A 20,894-nucleotide genomic window follows, 5' to 3' on the forward strand; every position below is an offset into this window, starting at 1 on the left:
CACCCACTTCCGCATCAATTTCTATTCCGGGCGAATGCTTTTTTACTATTTATTTTTTTTAAAGATTTCGAAGGGAAACAGGTGACAGTGTTGTTAAACTGTCGCCTTTTCCTCCCATTCATGTTGGTCCCCTGTGCGCAGTGATCGATTTTAGATTTAGTGAATCAAATAGGTGATTAGATCGGGAGTCGACACAGGGTTTGGAAATAACTCTGGCGCGGAAAATGTGTTTAAAAAGAGAAAATAACGCGTCCCCGTTTCACCGTTATTTCCCCCTTTTTTTCACTTTTCCTCGAGAGTACGTTTAGACACAAGTCTTGGTCGTTTCTCGGCTCTCGGTGGATTCGTAAATGCTGTATGAACGCGCCGCTTCAATTAACAATCATTCTCTCGCTTTTAGAGACTCTCAATGATGAAAATTCCATGTCTTATTCCCCTTTGACTTGTCTCTCCTTTTAACTCGGCTTCGTATTAGACAGTATGTACAGTGTACGTAGCCCCCCTATCTCCTTATTCTTCCTGTGAGAAATTGTCCAGGCCTCACTGACTCCCTGAATGGGGGGCCACTAATCGCTCGCCTTTGCATCTCGCCTCGGTGGCAATTCAATTCCAATTCAAACCGTTTTAATGAATCGACGTCAAGACTGCCTCCTCGGTTTCGACGTTATATTATTGCAGTATTGCTCGCTCTTTGCGAAAAAGATCCAGCATCCACGGATGCGGATTAAATCGCAATCATCTCGGCCGGCCAACAGCCGTCGACCGATTTCAATATCTCAAACGCTTGAAGCTGTCAACTTTTCACTTTACAATTCCTTTTTTTTTTTTTTAATTTTTTAAACATTTGGGTTGCAAATGCAAGTGCAATGACACCGACGAGGTGTGTGTTGCTTGGAACTATTCAAAAGAGGATTCGATCAGAGAATGTTCCGCCCGTTATTTTATTTTCTTGGTCGTGTTATCCTTGCGCCATCTCTTTTGTCGATTTCTTCGAATGTGTGACGCGTGCCTGTCAAACCTCTTTGGCTCGAGAGTCGTGGAGCAACAGCTGATTGGCACCTTTGGCAAGTCTCGTTCCAAACCGGCAAGTGGCTGGCGTCGGCTTGTCGCTCAATCGATAATACCAAAGTGAGTTCGTGGCCTTCGTGGAAAGAAAAAAAGGAGAGTAGACTTATTTAATGACGATCGGGAAGTTCACTTTTGATTGAAATTCTTGCCTTTTGATGAAGTGGAAAATCCCGCCGAAAAAAAGACGACACACTGAATTTCATTAGAGATACTGGACGCCACCTTGTTGATTTTGAGATGAGCAATTCGAGCGAGCGCTCAGTCTAGCGCATGTGATTTTTCCCCCAAAGAAAAAAAGAGAAACCTGTTGACAAATTTAATTTTCGATATTGATTGAACTCGTTGATTTTTTTCGACTTTTTTTGTTTTGTTTTGTTGTTTCTGATGGCGCTTCGGAGAATCCTTACGCGCGCCCGTCAAGATGCGCCAATCAAAATGTCAGTCTTTTTATTTTTTTGCTTTCCTCTTATTTTTCCGCTATCGGCAATTGTTATTATTATTATTGCGTGATCTCGTGTGCCGAGTGGGGGCCAACGTCAATTTGGTGTGGATGTGAGACGAGTTGAGGAAGACAAATCCCAGAAAGCTGGTCAAGAATTTTTTTTTTTTTTAAAGGGAATCGAATAAATAAGTTAACGACACACGTAGAAGAATAGAGCCAAGAGAGAGAGAAAGACGAAGGAAAACGAGTTATTGACGACGTGACGGAACCTATTTTGTAGGCCATTTCTCACCGATCGGAGCACATCGACCGGGGTCCCCCTCTCTACTGCCATCCACCACCTGTTTCCCTCCCGTTTGTCTATGTCGAGTGGAAATGCATAGAGAGAGAGAGAGACGATGCCGAGTGACAACTCGCTTAAAAACTGGTCACTCGCTTTGGGGGCTGCAGGGAGCAGGGGTCCCTCCTTTTTTTCTTCTTTTCTTTTTTCGATACACCTGAGCATTTACATAAATAACAGACCGACAAGGTGAAAGAAGAAGGAGAAGATGGTGAGTGAATAAGGAATCAGAAACGACGACGACGACGACGACGTAGAAAATAAGAAGGAAAAAAGAGGCCCGATTGAATATGTATCAGAAACAGTTTGTTATTCCTCGCCCGCCTTCACTATTTACTACTACTCCTACTACTACTACTACAACACTACTACTACTACAGGCTACTTTATTTACTGGTCGTCGCTTCTGAGGTCCCCAACACACACTGACTGTGCCGCCGAACATACACACAGACACGCGTTTGACCGTGACAAGATTCCTGTTCGAAAGATCCACACGAAAGAAAAGAAAAAGAGAAAGAAAAAATTATAACGAATGAAATTCCGTTCTTCTTTCGGGGTCCCATCAGAACATTGGGAGTTTGGGACCTGGCGCATTGACAAGGAGCGGGGGGGGGGACTTGGGTGTATTATTTATACTTTTGTTATATATATATGTTTCCTCGAAGAATATGACGAGACAGCGAAATGAAATAGAAAAAAGGAAGAAGAAGGACGTGGATTAATGTCCTCAAGCCCCGGAAAAATAACCTTAACATCCCTCCCTCGTCGTCTCTCTTGTCGCTTCTCGCCGCTCCATCACCGGCAGCCGGGTCTATCTCGTTTAGCTACTATTCCTCCTCCTCCTCCTGTGTGTGTGTATACACATCTGTGGAAGCACCTTGAAATGCCAATGTCACGGCCGGAATTCTCTCATTCCTTTTTCCTTCTGGTACTACTCGTTTTTTTGTTGTTGTCTAGAAAGGAGCGTACTGGTTGCGTGGTGTTAATGTTTTCTTGTAACAGTCAACGACAGGCCAATTAAATGTTAACAAACGAATCGACACGGCTTTTTTTGTGTGTGAGTGTGTGTGTGTCGTGTGGAAACACCTTTTATCTTTAGTTGGCCAGCACCACTATCGCTTCTCTCTCTCTTGTTTTTCGCTTATCAGAGAGGTATTAAATATGGAAATCTCTTAGGATCGAACAAATGTCGATTGAGTCATCATGTCACACCTGCCAATGACGTCGCATTTCCAGACGATTCCGGTCCTTATTTCTCAATCTTTTTATTTTTTTTATTTTTTTATTTTTTTTTTTTTTTTTTTTTTTTATTGGCGACGTGTACCGAAAATCCCTCCCTCGTTTGGCCTCTTTCAAAATCAAACGTCACGCCATTTTTATTATTTTTTATTATTTCGGATCGTCGGCGGTTTCCCTTAGTTCCGCTAGATTTACAACAGGAGCGGCTATGCACAAAAGTCAGGTAATCTGGGCGTTGCTAAGTCTTCGATAACCGCTGCTATAGCCTTTCGTACTGGATCGCTTTAGTTCTTTTCCAAAATGATTATTATAAATAGACGACGGCGGGTGGGAAGAGATTCTATTGCGCACCGCATCGCCTTGCCTCGCCGAAATTGAGGTCAGTTCCATTTTGGATTGCGACACTGGCAAAAGTATCTATCGAAGAACAAGAGTTTTGTGCGGCTAATTCTATTGTGAGGTACAGAAGAGAGTCATTGTTGTTTCCCATTTGTTTTGTTTTTTGTTTTGTGTGTCGGCGACTCGTGTAACTGCTGTGTGGAATCGGGGAGACGCGTCTAAGATGTTGTATTGCGCGCGTATAGACTCGCACTGAAGGCCCATCTGACGACTTGGTGGGTGGGAGAGAACAACGCCGAGCAGCAGTAGTAGTAGTAGTAGTAGTCTACTAGTACTAGGGGAGATGGTGGGGGGAGTTAGCGGTGAAGGGGGGAGGTACAGCCGTGGGTGGAGGAGGAGGAGCGAAAAACTGAGTTGAGCCCAGGGAGCAGAAGCAAAGGCAAGAGCACAGCAAGCAAGCAAGCAAGCAGCAGCAGCAGCCAGAGGGGGCCTCAGGCCGCAGTTCACATCGCTCAACCGACTCAGTCCGCGTCCGTCTGCGGCCGCGTCGTGTTGTCTGTTACACAAGCAGCAGCAGCAGCCCATTATTATTACTGTACCATTCGAAAAAAAAAAAAAGTGTGCGTGTGGTTTCATTTGCTTGTTTACTTCCGACTACAAGTCCTCGACGCCTTTTGAATATTTTTTCGAGTCGTTTTTTTCGTTTTCACAAATACGAAGAGGATTTGAGTTTGCCAATCAAAATCACACCGACACTCGGAATAGAAGAAAAGACGGACATTGTGCGTGTTTTGTTGATCATTTCGCGCAATCGCCGCCCGAAATAGAGGAGAGAAAAAAACCCAAAAAGTTGAATCCAAATTCTGCGAAAAACAGAATTTTTCGGTGAAAAAGAATAACATTCTTGTTGCGCAACCGGATATTGGGGTTTTTGTCTGATTTCCCCACGTTGTGTGCGTGATCGAACAACCTCCTCATCCGCAAAGTGCGCCAAAAAATTTTTTTCTCTCTTGTGTTTTATTTTCTGTGTGTGTGTGTGTGTGTTCGGAAACAATCGAATTCTTCTCCCACAAACAACAACACCAACAACAACAACAACCGACTACTATTCTTGTCTCGTTTCTCCGCAGGTATAGAACGAGTCGTGTCATTGCGAGAGAGATTCATTTCTCCTCTCACGATGAAAAAGATTTCCCCCCTCTCAATCACGGGGCCACACGTATTATAGTCTTAATCGATTTAGAATTGAGTTGATTAGTTTCTAATGTCAAAGAAAAAACCTTATTTTGTTTCCAGTTGTTTGATTACAAGTTAGGTGTCATTTCATTGACTAAAAGAAAAAAAGTAGAAGTCTATGAAGAAATTAGCTCTAATTAGGTAATACGTTAATACGTAATGTTAGGCCCCGGTGTGTGTGGATGTGTGTGGATGTCAACGTCTTCGTTTTGCCTCCAGTTCCGGTTTTATTTTTATTATCAGTGGCGCGTGTTTTGTGCTCGAGAAAACACTACAGCAACAACCAAACAAACTACCATTGGGGGGGTTGTGATGTGTGTGTGTGTGTGTGCTCCCTGTGTGTGTGTGTGTGTGTGTGTCGTGTTATTCCTGTTAGTGTGGCGTGGTGTTGCTCCTGCTCCTCCTCGTGTCTTTGTGGATACACTCACCAGCATGAGTCCTTTATACCCCTCTCGGTCCCGACTTGTGTGTGTGTGTGTCCCGAAATCACTCGCCTTGTTTATCCGTCGGCATTGAGTTTGTGTGTAATAATTCCCGTCGAAAATCACAAAAATCTGGTCGAACCCGAATTGAGAAGAAGGAAAAAAAGTTGTCTGAGATCTGATGTGATTTGAACCTAAAATGGCAAGAGGTTAACATTCTGAACTTTGTTGGGTTTCGGTGGGTGGGGGGCCAAGAAAGAAAAAGGGGACTAGGACGGGGGCCTAGAAGAGTTAGAGATTCTGTTTCTTTTTTCTTCTTGTGGTTGTGTCGTTATGAAAGTCTCGAATTACGCCATCGGGAGCTGACTTCATCGGAAGCCAAAACAAAACATTTTGCAGACGCGTTTCTCTCTACCGTTAAGGGAGTAGTAGGGTAGGCGTATCTCTTGGTTCGATCAGTGCGGTTACTCCGTTTGTTTGTCGTTCGAATTTATCCGAAAAAACCCCAAAAGAAAAAAAAAAAATCCTCTGGATGGGCTTGTCGATTTCCTCCCGTTTTTCTCCCCTATGAACTTTCTGGATAGGCGGAAGCTGTTGCGGTCAGCTTAGTTTTTTAAAATGAAATTTTTTAGGTCGACGGGATGAATAATCCCCCCCCCCCCCTGTCTAGAAAAGAAAAATGGCATAATCGTTCAATATCCCTTGGTAATGAGTTACTAAGCGACGACATCGGACTGATGGGTGGCGGTTGGGAAAATAATAGCGCCAAAAAGCCGGGAGCGCACAGCTCACTCTTCTATTTTTTTGCCCATTTTTCTATTTCTTTCTGGGGTCCCTTCCGTCCGTCCGTCTGGTCGGAAGCGGGAGCAAAGTAGCACGCACTCACGGCAGGGGTAAGAAAAAAGAGGGTGGCGGAGAAAGAGAGTTATATCGATAACGCCCGATCGTTGTCGTTGTGTGTGTGTGTGAGCCTCCTGACCTTTCCATCTAGGAGCTAGGAGCTGCTCGATCGCTCCTATTTTTTTATGATTATGATTTCCAGTCGGAGCGCACAAGGGTTTGATGGGTGGACGAAATAAGAAGAGAGGGAACGAAACGAACGGCAGGGTTATTACACACAAACACACCCTCGTGTAAAAAGTGATAAGGTGAGACTCACCAAACTCCCCCCCCCCCCCCCGCCAACCCCACCCCATCACTGCCTACCCTACCGATTGATCGAACAAACCTTGGCAACCACCTGGGTGCAGTTATAAAGCTCGCTGTTAGGTTTCCCCCACTCCCCTCTGGCGCTCTTAGCTATCAGTTTAGAGGGTGGTGATAGAGAGAGTATTAGAACTCGAAAGATGGGAGAACAAGAGCTCCTAGATCCATTGATTCGTGATAGGCAAAGGTGTTGGCGGCTCTCAATGCTCACGCCGACAAACTCGCGGACGAGGTGGAAACATATGCGCCCCCTCCCACCCGCCATTGATCCGCACCGCATCGCCCCCCTCCATTGTACTTGCTCCGTTCTACAGTTCAGACACACACACACACACACAAGAGTCGGACACTTGCCGTTTTGACTTTTGGTCGAGTTGCGGGTGAGGCGAGGTCGAATATCATCCGCAATCGACACCTCCCGTTTCTCTAAGCCGATGTGATGCATGTTAACACGCGAAGCGCAACAACCCGCGACCACCCCACCCAGATATTTCCACCCAATGCGCCAAAATCGTCAAAAGAGCCCGAGCTTTAAATATAAGATTTCCGTTTCGTTCAAAAATAAAATGTGTGACGACGGGCGGCAAAACTACAAACGACCCCCACACAACACACCACACCACCACCAGAAAACGTTAATACCCCGCCCAAGAAAAAAAAGAAAAAAAATGCCGACATTTGAGTCAATAATCAGATATACACACTATGTGTGTGTTTCTTGGGTTTTTACAACCCTAGGTTAGAGCCCCTATCGATATTTATTATCTAGAATAGAGACCGGGACTCTCGTTGTGAACGATCAACCACCAAACACTTTTGCGGTTCGTTGGTTTTTCCATTTTTTTTTTTTACAACCTCCGACTTGAGTCCGGCAAATAAGCTAGTCAACTTGTATGTATATAAATATATAAATTACTGATAATAGATATCGTGTGTATTTATGACATCTTTGATGATTCCCGGCGTTGTGTCACAAAAAGTCTCTTTCCTCCCCCGGTGCGGCCACATTTGCGGGAGTGAAGAAACTTTGTTGTACTTTTTTTTTTTATCTTTTAAGATGTTTTCTAGTTTGTAAGTTGAGTTACGAAATTTACGGCGAATTAAAGGTGGACAAGCTTTTGTGTGTCTTCTCGTATCAGTCAATCGAGTTCGGATCCAACACAAGAAGAAGAATCCTACAACAACAACAAGTGCTCGTCGTGTCGTTTGGTATTTGGTGGAGCGCCACACTACCACTGCTGGATGTGTTTTTGTGTGTGTCGTGCTGCGGCTGTCTGAGTCAGCGCACACATTAGCCCCCCCTTAATTTTTTTAATCGGAAAAAAGCAAAAAAAAATTCTGAATTTAAAAAAAAGGGAAGAAATCTAATTAAAACGGCCATCATGTTGTGAGATGAACGTTATAGACCTATGGAGTCCTTGGACTGGTTCACAACCAAATCGCAAGGACCTCTTATCCTGGCCCAGTTCTGGCAGCAAGTGAGTACATAAACCATCTATTAATATATCTCTTCTTAATTTTAATTCGAATTTCCCGGGGCCTTTTTGTGTTGTTGTTTTTTTTCCATTCGAACAAAAATTTTTGAAACTTTGCGGACCGACGCGGTTCGGGAGCCTATAAATGCGTTTACCGCGATATAGTGTCTTAATCGATACACAATTTTATTTTTTATTTTGTAAGTATTAGAGTCTTTTGAACCCTCTGTGGCTTGTGAATCGGAAATGGTTGTTCATTTAAAATCATCGCCCGAAACAGCCCATTTGTGTTTACGTAGCCATCGTAAAGACAAGCAAAACCCGAAAAACAAATAAGAAACCTTTTTTTTTTGTGTGTATTTGTTTGAAAAGAATCGGTTTGGCTTTTCTTTTTTAATAGAACTGGAATTAGCCTTTGCTGGTGAACCTTTTTTTTTCTTTTTTGTCTTGTTGTTTTTATGTTTGTGCACAATTTATCGATCGAAAATGGGCTTAGAGTGGCAAGTATTATAGCCGTAGCATTGACTTAGCTCCCCCGTCGCTAATCGATCGTTAAATAACTTCATTTTCAGTGTATTAGAATCTACTAAGCTACTTGTAATGCCTGCGCCCCTCTTGTTTTTGTTTCTGTCGGCGGCCAGCTGTGCGGATGTCGGAATAGGCCCACACCACATACCACGTATATTATTATTATTATTATTATAACTCTGTGCGGTTGAAGAGATGGGGTGGGGTCTTGGGGATACGCTGGAGTTGGTCGGCCTCGTTTTGTATGGTCGACCGGCTGCGGAAGAAGAAGAGGGAAGAAGAAGAGGAGAAAAGATCGTGGTGGTGGTGGTGGTGCTAGTACTTGTTTACAAATTCGCTGTCACGTTCTCTTTTTATTACGACCGGGGCTCCGAACAACAAGAGCGCGCGGGCGGTGGTGTGCTATAACGCCTTGGTTATTTGGACGCGCGAGTATTGGCGCCGTCACCGGGTCACCCATCTCATTCCCAATCAGTCAACGCAATCAATCTATATGGACGACTACTTCCTTCTCCCTTCACGGCGTGTTATGTGGATTAGGTTTTTCCGTCCTTTTTTTTTCTCTTTTCTCTCTTTTCTGAGTAAAAATATCTTGCTGGATGTCTTGGGATGTTTGTGTATGAATTGCCCACCCAGCCTAGGAATATAATAGAAGGGCCGCGAACGTGAGCGGTTCTCTTGCTAGCTAGTCCCGACGGATTTGCCATCAAGACGGACCGAAGCTGGTCATCAATCAACCGATCGAAGCCAGTTTGGGCTTTTCTTTTTCTTTTTTTTACCCCACCACTTATCTCTCTCTCTCTCTCTTTATCTATACCCTCGAATGCTTTAGCTTTTTAGTTTGTTGTTTTTCATCATCATCATCATCATCACCACCATCATCCTATATTCTCTTTTGTGTCTGTTTGTGTTTCATCTTCTCTTTTGGGCCCTTGTAGTCGTGGTGGTACTTGAAGTCTTCATCATGATCGATTAGTCGGTCCATTATCGTGAGTGTGTGCCTCTCTCTCTGTCTCTCGCTCTCCGCCGACACACAGACGCACATGGAATCTTGGTGGTCTTTTTCGTACGATTTTTCTTTTTCCTTTTTGACTTCTCTGTCCGGCGACATCGTCGCAATGCAAATCAAGTCAATTCTAAGATTTTTTTTCTTTTTTTTTTTTAACCTTTTTGAAATTAAACATTTTTGGCTCCGCCTCCAATCCCTTTTGGAAAATGGCAAAAGAATCATGGACACCCCCCCCCCCCCGCTAATCTTGTCTTATCGTGGCATTCATTGGGCCGTGCCCTTGTAGTCACGCATCACCAAAAGAAATTCTGATCATCTCCTTTGATCATTTTTTTATTTTTTATTTTTTTTATTTTTTATTTTTTTTATTTTTTTTTTGTTTCTTTTGGGTTTTGAATCATTTCCATGTCGTACATCAATCCGACCTTGTGCTATCGCTCAGATTTTTCTTACTTGGTGACTTGGCCAAAGAAATGTATTTAAAAAAAAAATAATAATTTAAACAAAACGAACGGTGGGCGCAAAAGAGTCGAAAGAATTTCCTTATCGGAGAGCGGTCGAGTCGAATCGAAAAAATAAAAGAAGGCGATGCGTTCGTGTTGTAGACCCTGCCCACGTCCGGCCAGTTTCCACCAACCGGCCGGCAGCATTTGCTCGACTTTCTCTCTGACAGGTGGCTGTCCCTATCCCACCACCTCCTCCTGGTTCTTTCACGACCGCCTTTTTTTTTTTGTCCTTCTTTTACGAAACACACGCGGGACTTTTCTCTTGATGACTCTGCGCATTTTAAATGGCGCATTCTTTTGCGCCAAAACGGCAGACGACGACGACACATGATTACGATTTACGCAAATCAACGGATTGCCTCACTATTCGCTCGTTTTTTTTCCCACCTTTGTTTTCGAAAAGGCAAGGCCAATTTAATGAAGACGAATTCGTCCGCTCACGCTCTTCACCTCGAGGCCGAAAATTGTTGTTTTGACGACATTTTCCCGAAAAATAGAAAAAGGAGGAAACCGGTTGAACGAAAAAAATTCACGTGATGGAAGAGTTAAAAAACAAGTCAGAATTTGCGAGCTACCCAAATGAGATGTGGAAGGTCAATGTCGATCACGCACACACCCCTCGAGGGGGGAAGGGGGGGGAGTAGGAGGGGATTTGTCGACAGCTTTTCTTTCTTTCTTTTTTTTTTTTTCGTTTCCGCGTCTATTCATTAACAAACCCAACACATTTTCTCGTTTTTACATTTTGGTTGGTGGGTGACGTCCGAGCCAGAAAAGTCTATTCTGTTTGTATGTGTTATCCGCATTTTATCACGCGGGACCGCCACAGCACAGCCACCAACCGGCATATCCGGTTTATTCGTATTTTATTTGATTCTTTTTTGGCAGCTTTACAAGTCTCTTTTTTTTCACCTGTTGAATTTGTTTCCCCCCCCCCCTTCCTTCTCATCCTTCTTCCTTATTATGTTTTTCTTTTCACGGGTATTTCCGCACATGAATAGAACTCCCGATCGACTTTTTTTTTTCTTACTCAATCGATATTCTTCATTTATTTTTATTCCAATTACTGTTTTTTCTTCTTCGCCCGGTCGCTTCTCTATAGAAATGTGTGAATTCTTTTTCTTTGCCAGCCATAAAAAAATAAGAAAAGCGAGCGCTAATGCGGCGTTGAAATTGTATGCGAGCCATTGGTATAGTATATAGGAAGAATAAAAAGGGGTATCGAGCCTACACACGGCGATGGAGGGGTGTATATAAGTGATATTGATCCAAATTGGTAAGAGCGCTACTACTTAGAAACACACACACACACACGCCGGGGTAGCTATAGAGCAACTCTCTCAGTGTGTGCGTCATGAGCCAATCAATAATTTCCCCTCCCACAACCCCACCCTCTCCATATCGTCGCATCTTAACTACTGGAAGCAAATGAAGAGTAACATTTTTCTTAAAAAAACAGAATCTGTCGAGTTGAGAAAATGAAATTTTCAAAAGAAAAAAAAGTTTAAAAAAAGAAAAATAATTTCAACAGGAAAATGAAAACACTTTCCATCGCCGCGAACCATATGTGTGACACACAGTCAACGTCTCCCCCCTACACGTCTCTTTATGTCCAGGTGTGTGCCCGTGTGTGTGTGTGTGTGATGGCTTGTATATATCGTGACAGGGAGAGAAAAAAAAGGGGAAAAAGAAAGAAGAGAGAACCGGATAGACAAGAATGGAGAGAGAGAGAGAGAGATAGGTGAAAACAGGTGGTTGTTGTTGAATCGTCTGCATTTAAAAGGAAGAAGAGAAATAGGATAAAACAAATAAATGAAACAAAGAAGAAGAAGAAGAAGAATGTAAAATAAGAAAAAGAAAAACGTGCCGAGACTCTTCAAACAAGCTTTTTTTTTCATAATATTCGTTTTCCATGGTTATAACAACAACGACAAAACACACACAACATCTGATCGCCCCTGCCGAAAAACCCAGACCGATCATTTTCTTTTTCTTTTTTTTTATTGTTCACGACGGAGCGGTTGTAGTGGCCGTTATTTATCGCCAATGGATGCATCATATCCGCCTCCGCCCGTTCCCTGTTGTTGATTCAATCGTCCGTCCGCAGCACAGACTGCGGGCTGCTCCTGCGCCCGGCAATTGACGACCGAACGGCGCAGCTTTAGTATTAAAAACACACACACACAAGATATATTTGTAGCAAAGTGGTGTGTAATCTTTTTTCGTGATTCCGTCCCATCGGAAACACACTCGACTTCTCGTTGTTGTTGTTGTATAGGTTTTCCGTAAGTGTTTGTCTACCATTTACACGTAAGGTTAGCCGGTTATTATTAGGGTTTTCGGGGTGTGTCGGTTCGGAGGATTGAGAGCTGATGGAGAAAGAAGAAGAAGAAGAAGTTGATGATGATGATGAGGAAAGGTTTTTCTCCTACGCGCAAAACACACGCACCACCCCATGCACCCCAACCAACCAACCAACCAGACTTTTATTTTTAGTGCCGGCGCTGCCACTACTATTCCATCCGATCAATATCTGATTGCTTTGCTTTGCCTTCATATCAGCGAGAAGGGGGGGACTACTAAAAAAAAGAGGGCCTGTGTAGTCGTAGATGAACGAGCTCGGAACCCATCAAACACACATACGTACGCACAGAGCGTCTTGCTCCTATATATATGTGTACAAGGAGCCGCCGCTCGCCTGCCCAGGCTAATTCCCATGGCCGTCCCTGGTGCCATTGGGGTTGTCTTGATTGGGTTCTTGAAGTGAAGAGATGGGCAGAGAGAAAAGAGAAGGAGGAAAAGAAAAAAAGAGAGGAATACCCCAGTGTGTTCGTGTCAAAGATTCGGCAGTAGGTCATCTCTCTTTCGGCTCCTTGTCCGTTTTTGATAGTGCGGACTTTTTTTCTTCGGCTGGAGGTCTCATCGGGAGGGGTCTGCGATGCCCATGCAATTAAAGCCGGACGACGACACTGCAGTCCGGCTGTCGTCGAGACCTCCAAACGTGTCCAGAATGTTCAATGTCCTTTCCACTTTTCTTCTTCTTCTTCTTCTCCTCGGCCAACTTGGGCCCAGCAATTTCTCATTGAATAACCGAGGCCTATAACTCTCCTTTCTTCATTCCATCCATCCATGGAGAATGATGCGCCATCCCTTAAATATAGGCTGCTGGAAATATACTACATCGTACAGTATTTAGTGATGTTTAGTCTCGCTTCAAAGGCATCCGCCATATCCCATCACCGTGGCGGAATGATTTTTATCCCCTTTGGTCTTCTGCAGCAGGGGTCGGGGACTTGGGCGACGCCCAATACACACACACACACACTCACACACAGAGAGAAAGAGGGATACACTGTCAATTGAATTGTCTCTGCTCCATCCGGAAGCTCCACGCCGGTCGTCTTGGGTAGATCTAGTGTGGGTGTGGGCGGGAGTTTTTTGTCATCTCCCGATTTCTGTGATCCGCTGTCGATCAATGAGGTTATACATAGACACCAGTAGGAAAGGTGGCGAAAGATTGAATAGGGAGAAAATGATTGCATTTCCAGATATGGATTTCTTTCTTTTTCTTTTCTTTTCTTTTCTTTTCTTTTCTTTTCTTTTCTTTCTGATCTGATTGATCTTCATCTCTTCGGTTCTCCCCCGTTTTCTTGTTGCGTGATTTTCGTCCGTTTGATCGTTTGGCGATGTGTGTCGCAACAACTTGAGCACCCCCCTCTTCCCACATCGCCCGATTTTGTGTCAAGTGTCGTAACACAAAGCTCTGAGCTACTCGCCCTGGTTGGTTAAATGCAATAGTCAGTTGTACGTTGTGTGTAACACTCTGCTGCTCGACGTTCTGTTTGTTGTCCTAGTCTCTCTCTCTCCCCCTCTCCCTTCTTTCTTTTCTAAAAGTTTGTCTTTCCCTCCTCCATCCTCCACTTCCCTTTTGATCAATGAATCATCAAGTACAAACAGACACACACACCGACGTCGACGACGTGTTTTCTCGGTGCTCGACTTTGACTCCTCCGAGTTCCTCTTTGACCAGCGCTGCCATTTCTCAATTCTCAACTGATTAATTGAGAAAATGCACACGGAATTTCTGTGAGAAGGAGAGGAAAGAGAAATGGCGGCCGTGATGTAGACGAAAAATTTTATGTTTAACAACACCCGGAATAGAAAAAAACAAACAAACAAACGCGGAAATCCGCCGCAGCGATTATCTCGTAGATAAACGATTGAACGATCCTAACCGATGTCGTCGCTCTCATCCGATCCTCCCTCTCCGTCGGTTAAAATAACAGCAGACAGAAGAACACAAAAAAGGAATTAGATAGGCTTCTTCTCTTTGGCCTGGATGATTGGTCCGTGCGGGTCACGCCATAAACCCATAAAATCCGGTTTCTCTTTCTTTTAATTCACAATGATGTTTTGATTGGGTTTGTGTGTTTTGGATTATTTATTTTCTCGGCATTTTTTGTCGTCGTCTCACCCGTTTTTTTTTTTTTATTAATTCAATGTCGGTTCAATCCGAATCGATCCGGCGCTTCGTTTTTATTAATCCGTCTAGGCAACGGATTTGATACAAGTTTTTAAAAACAACAACAAAACAATCCGATTGGAAAAGTTTTGAAAACGGCGGTGGTGATGGGAAATGGTGTCTTTGTAATTTTCCTTCTGATTGATATCAATCCTTAGGAGCAATTGTCGTTGAAATCGAATCGTGGATATTCCGTTTGGTGGCTGGCCCGTAATAGCGGGGGGTTGGGAGAAATGTTATAGCGATGCGGGCGTGCCGGTTATCTTATTTCGACGCGGCGCGATGAAGTTGCAAGGCGTCGGATCTATCGCTCTTCTTCTTCCTCCTCTTCTCTTTCTTCTTCTTCTTTTTCTTCTTCACACTCCCTCTTACTACACCCAGATATCCCCCCCCCCCTTACCACCACCCCATTCCTTCTCATCGAACGCGCTCGAGCGGCCGTAGATAACACGCTCTATTGATCTCCGATCGACTGTTGCTGCAGCCGCTTTTGGCCGTGTGATCTCCACCCCACTGAGCCACCCACCGTTGACTGTGCGGCGGCGGAAACACTTCAGCCCCCCCCCCTCTCCATCTCTTATCTCTCTATCGCTTTTCTTTCTCCCTTTTTCTCTCTCCATCTCTCTTGTGTGTGTGCGCGTCGATTGATCTGACCGCCATCTTTTCATCCAATTGACCTTCTCTCGCTTCTTTTTCTCCTTTATTTTATTGATATCTATCTATTTGTTCTTCCGTCTCTCTACACTCTTATCCCGCTCCCCTCCCTCCTTTGCCTTTCCCCTTTTCTTATCCCGCAGATGTATAGACACTCAGCAGGAGGAGCACCAATGTCCAGGGAAAGAGTTTGGGAGCGATCGACATTCCAATTGAATTCGTCTCTCGCGACCCCGATATTTTAATATTAAAATATTTTCAGAGAAAAACTTGTTGGCTCCTCGACATGGGGGTACACGCGGATGTCGTTAAGCGTCACCTTTCGTTCGTTGGTTCTCGTCCCTCCTGCTCGCTGGATAACAGATGGTAGCAATGGCAAATAGCAGTCGCTGTAATGGCGATGATTCCGGCAATGGGTTTCACGTTCTTTCGATTTCCACGGATCACGTCACATGATTTTGATTGGTTCTTCGGTCGAGGAAGAAGAAGAAGAGAAAAATCTTGTCTTATTTTTTTCTTTCTTTTTTTTTCTCTCTGCGGTCGCCGCTGTTGCCGCTATTTTTCAATGAAATTCACGCACCACATGTTGCGCTCTCCCGACCGCGCACGCGTTCATTCCTGCAAACTCTCTGCCAGTCCTTAGCGTTAGTCCCTTGAAATTTTCTTCAGTTTCTTCTTTTCTCATTGTGAACCCGCTTTTCCTTCCATTTTTATAGCGGCCGAAAGAAAAAAAAGAAGAAAAAGAATCAAAATCCCGACCGACCGACCGACCGAAACCCGCCACCGCCACTAATGGTGCGGTTAATTGAAACGCGGCCCGGCTGATAAAAAAAGAAGAAGAAGTTCCGACTCGGGGAAAAAGAAAAGAAAAGAAATAAGGGGCTCTCTTTTTAGTTTTTACCCACCTTAAAGACCTGGCTGTGTTTCTTTAGCCGCAGCGTGGTGATGATGGGGGCCCCGGCGCAACAAATCCGTCGGCATTACATCGGCGGGACTATGGGGTCTGAAAAGGGGGACGACCTTTTGTGCCGGGACGACCTTTCGGGCTGACCCTCCCCACTATATATCCGACCTCTTTATAGCCAAGCAGAAAAGGGGTTCCTCCTGTTATTCGATCCCGATGAGGGTGTGTGTGTGTGTGTGTACGCGTACATGTCGTGCTGTTGCTCCTGTCGTGAATGAAGCGAGTCCCGAACGGCCGCAAGGTGAAGAATAGGTACAGCAATTGACTTTTTTTTTTGACGGGAGGTGGGCCCCCGATGGTTTACCACAAAAGTGGAAGGCATTTTCTATCTCTTCAATCTTTTTTTCTTAATTTTTATTTTCTTGCGGCCGTGTATTTGGGCGCGTGAAGAGAAAAAGGTTCAATCAATCTCGCGGCCTTTGGTCTTTTTTTTTTTTTTTTTTTTTTTTTTTTTTTTTTTTTTAATTTCAAGTGACCGCAAAACCCAATCCTCCCCAACACCCGTTCCCTTGAAAAAAAAAAATTGGGGTTGACGGGAAATGTTAATCGAATTTGAACCTGTTTTTAAATTGTTGAATTTTGACATTTTGGTTGAAATTTTATATTTTTTTTATTAATGTCACGAATTTTTTGAAATTTTTTTGTTTTTGCAGCGCGCTGTATTGGCCGAGAAGGAATTGTCTGTGCTCAAAGAACAATTTGAGAGAGCTGAAGACAGCAGCAAGCGGCAGCGGCTTAGCAGCGATCAGGCCAATGAAGCTCCACCTCCACCCAACATGGACACGCCCCTCGACGTGATGGGCAGACCTTCATTACTCGAACTAGCCGCCAAGGAAAAAGAGGTAAGCGCAATCCATCATTTAAAAAAAAAGAAAAAAATCCGCACCAGCTCTCCTTTCCTCGTCGTTAGATTTCTGCCTGCCGAGTTCCTTTATTTTTTATTATTTTTCGCCCAATGGGGAAACCAACAACAACAAAAAATGAAATTAACCTCATGAGAGTCTTTTAATTGAAGAAATGAAAGCTCATTGATAGACTCGATCAATTTTTTTTCACCCCCCACCGTCGTTGTTTAATTATTCCACGATTTTTCGGTGGAAATTGTATGTTTTCCATTATTCAAATGAAACAAAAAAACCAGACAAAAAGAGAAATAAAATCAAACAAGAGAATGAAAGCGCTCGATCCGGCGGGCGTCGGTAGCGCCGCGATCTCTTGTTTCTCCCGACACTGGACTAACTTTGTCCCGCCGAGAATTGGATTGCCGATCGTCTAAAGCGATACGGCTCGATATATATAGACGCGCATAGAGAGCCAGAGAGACGATGGCATTCAACCACCCACCCGACAATAGAGAGAGAAAGAGAGAGAGAGCCAAGGCTCAAAGAGGAGATTGAGTCTGTATAGCTGGGCGCACTAAAATGGGTGGGGTGTGGGTGGGGTGGAGAGGGGAGTGTGTTGTAACTTTAATTAAAGCCGCTTTGTATGCGAGGAATCCCGAAGTGTCTCTGTCTCTCCTTTTTCCCCCTCTCTCTCTACTCCCCCCCTTTCAGAAGCCGACCCAAGGGATATAGAGGGGGGTTTCGCCCGTTCATCGGCCTCCCGACGCCAAGCAAGTCAGCCCGACGACGACGGCGACGTTGGCTGTATCCCCCCCTCCCGTTTTCCACCCTTTCGTTCATTGCTCGGCTATATCTAAGCTAGCGACCGATGCCGCTCTACCAATGCTACACTACTACTCCCAATAATCAATATGCAATGGCAATCCGAGCGCACTATGCATATAAGCCGGGGCGTCGTCTGTGTGTGTGTATATGGCGGGCCGCCTCTCTTTTCCTCTCGCTCTCTTTTGTAGGGAAGCTTCTTCTTCTTCTTCTTCGCCCGGTTATTCAAACTAAATCTATCGGGGGAATTAGAATACTGTATACGTACGTGTGTATCCCTTTTTGCTTTTATATCTCTTTCTCTCTTCACCCTGTGTCTGTCCCCGGTCATGAAGAGCGCGCCCGTCCCAACTCTTTTTGTTTCTGGTTGTTGTTGTTGTTGTTGTTGTGCCGGGCCATCATCCATTGAGAGGCCCCCGTAGCGCATAATTCCATCTCTCTGGCGGATGAACGGGGGGGAAAGGAGGGGGGGGGCAGTTGAGGCAGACGAAGAACCATATGTTTGAACGCGCTTTGCATTTTGGGCTAATCAATAACCAGAACACATACACACACACACACACAACCAAGTCCCCCCCTCCCCCCCACTTTATTCTCTTCTTGTGCATTTCCTCCTTGTTGTTTCTCTCCCGTCGACGTCCGTTCGTCTCTTTTTATATTTGCTACTGGTGTGTGGTGTCTGACGACGTCGCCAGCGCCGAATGTGTGATCATTTTCGACGCTGGCTCATACGCGACGAGAGCTATAGGGAAGAGAATGGCATGTTGGGAGGGAGGGGGGTGCAAGTTCACGGAGAACGGACCTCGGGAGTCTCAAGCTGATTAGTTTTTCGAGGGAGAGAGAGAGAAAAGAGCGGGATTTTTGTTTTGTTTTGTTTTTCGTCTATTTTTATGAAGGTAATATAAAAATGTGCGTAACATGTAGGAGCCTGCGGCTAAATGCGACCAGGATTTATTGACTTGTTTGACGACGTCGTGGGGGTAAGGGTAAGGTCGTCGTGTGTGTGTGTGTGGATATTAGAAACACAGCACAAGAGAGAGAAAACAAAAAGAGAGCTAGTCGATATTGTCGAGCTTGGGATATCCAATTCGCTGGAGGGTGTATATATTTCTCTCCTAATTCTCTTATATGCACACACCATACACACAATTGGGTGTGGTCTCCGGTAAACACCCAGACACACACACACACACACAGCACACACAGTGTCTCTTCTCTTTTGGGTGTTGATCTAATATCGTCCGCCCTCTTTATATATTACTTGTACATATTCGCTCTATCTTTTGTTATATTTTCGGTTCTTCCCTACCCGTATATCCATCAAACACACACACACACACAGAAGAATAACGCAAACGAAAACAAAAAAAACCCCAAAAATATGGCGCGGGGGATGGCGGGGTCCATCGGGCGCACGGAATGGTCCCCTCATTTCCAACCCCATCCATCTACTACACAGTGTTGTTGTATATATATCCTATCCTATCGCATCCATCTATCTATCCGCGAGCGCGCCCGGCCCTTGATGGGTCGTCTCGATATGTATCGTGTCGCAGCCAATTTTTCGATTCGGTCACGACGACGACGAATGAAATGGACTTTTTATTTATTTTGAGCTTCCCCCGGACTAATTTTCGGTTGTTCCAAAAAATGAGACGAGGGACGAGACTGATGAGGAAAAAAAAATAAAAATAAAAAATAAAAATGAAATGCATTTCCATATTTGAAAGTTTGTTTCCAGCGCCGACGGCTCAACTCTCATGATGATGTTCATATAGACTTTTTTCGGGTCGTGATAAAAAGTTGAAAGGGGGGACACAGGACTTGTCTGTTTGGTTAGGTGCGTTATGTTTTGTTTGATTTGTTTTGTGTCACGCACTCGTTAACTTTGCCCAGCGTCCGTTACATTCTTCCATCGCCGGTCTGTTCCTTTGGAAAATGTGGCACCCGACCAGCAAATATCGCTCATCGTCGTCTAATTGTCAACTTCTCTTTAGATTCTTTTCTCTCTCTCTCTCTCTCTCTCTCTCTCTCTGCGTTGTTGGGCTGTTGATTTTTTTCATTATCGCGCGACTTGAAACGGCCGGCCGCCCTGCCCCACACACACACAACACGGAAATAACTTTTTCTTTTCTTGTTTCTTATCCAACGGTCGACGAACGAATTTGACGCTTTGGCGTTAAAAATTGGTCAAAAAAGGAAAAAAAAAAACAAAACAATTCCGTTTCCAGCGGACGGACTGACCATCTAAACAAGAAAAAGAAAAAGTTTGTTAACGATGGTTGACGAATTTCTGGGGCGTCGTTGTTACACTCACGTTCATTTTTCTCTTTTTTTGGTTTGTGCGGACGCGCGGCCCGACCGAAAGTTGTCTTGATGGACTCGATGGTGCATCCGCGATCATCATGTCGGGGGAAAACGGACAGAATAGAATTGGGTGTAGAGAGAGAAGATGGGCAGGAACTGGCCTATCAATGGAACTGGAAACGATAGCCAAAAGAGGCGCCGTGCAGCAGCCGGTTGTTGATCATTTTCTTAGCCTCCATTTCTCCCTGTGTGCGGATGTTGAATGTGAGTTATAGGCGTCGGGAGCGGAAAAGGAGTGTCATCCTCTCTATCTTCTCGCATATTGACAGGACAGAACTATGAGTTTCTTTTTGTATTTTTTATTTTTCCCGGGTCGGCCCGTCCGTTTTCGTCGCCCTACATCTCTCTCTCTCTATGTTGCACGATGATGATGATGATGATGATGGATGACCCCGGTGTGTCGTTTTCATCAAGTTTCTGTTCCTATCAAAACGCCATTTTTATTTCGGGCTCGGCTTGGCTTGGCGGTTGTTGTTGTTGTTGTCCAAGAGTTCCTCCGTTTTCAAAAGCCTCCCCCCACCAAAAGTCCAGCGCCACAGAGCGAACTCTACAACGTAATATTACACACACACAAAGTGCCCCGCCCTTTGGTGCAGCGGCTCCACACCCTTTTCTCGACCGCACGGCTAACCCGTTCCTCTCTTTTTCTTGATTCCATTGACGAATGGAACGAACAAAAACATAGCCAATGTGTGTGTGTGTGTGTGTGTGTGTACATTTGAGCGTTGAGGGTATCGCGTGTACTTTCTTTAAAACGATCGTGTCGCTGCATAAGCCACCGACCTTTGGGGGGGGAAACTAACCATTTTTCAGTTTTTTTTCTTTTTTCGGAAATGAAATATCATCGCTGTGAAGTAGTATATTTATTTATATATAAATGCAAGAGGACAAAGTCATGCGTCAGTCTTAAAAA

The 20,894-nt window shown here is 44.5% G+C and overlaps 1 protein-coding gene across 5 annotated transcripts in view; it reads left to right on the forward strand.

Annotated features, from left to right (window-relative positions):
• LOC124348823 (homeobox protein cut-like) overlaps nt 1-20,894 on the forward strand; it is a 163,656-nt gene that overhangs the window by 111,469 nt on the left and 31,293 nt on the right. For 4 of the 5 annotated variants that reach the window (XM_046799114.1, XM_046799115.1, XM_046799116.1 and 1 more), the window contains one exon: nt 16,604-16,792. In XM_046799114.1, the coding sequence (XP_046655070.1) occupies nt 16,604-16,792 (189 nt within the window). Of the gene's footprint in view, nt 1-3,832; nt 4,562-7,434; nt 7,774-16,603; nt 16,793-20,894 lie in introns of those variants that run through there. The other variant, XM_046799118.1, reaches the window with a different exon arrangement.

The sequence above is a fragment of the Daphnia pulicaria genome, chromosome 7, assembly GCF_021234035.1.
Source record: "Daphnia pulicaria isolate SC F1-1A chromosome 7, SC_F0-13Bv2, whole genome shotgun sequence".
NCBI classification, from domain to species: Eukaryota; Metazoa; Arthropoda; class Branchiopoda; order Diplostraca; family Daphniidae; genus Daphnia; species Daphnia pulicaria.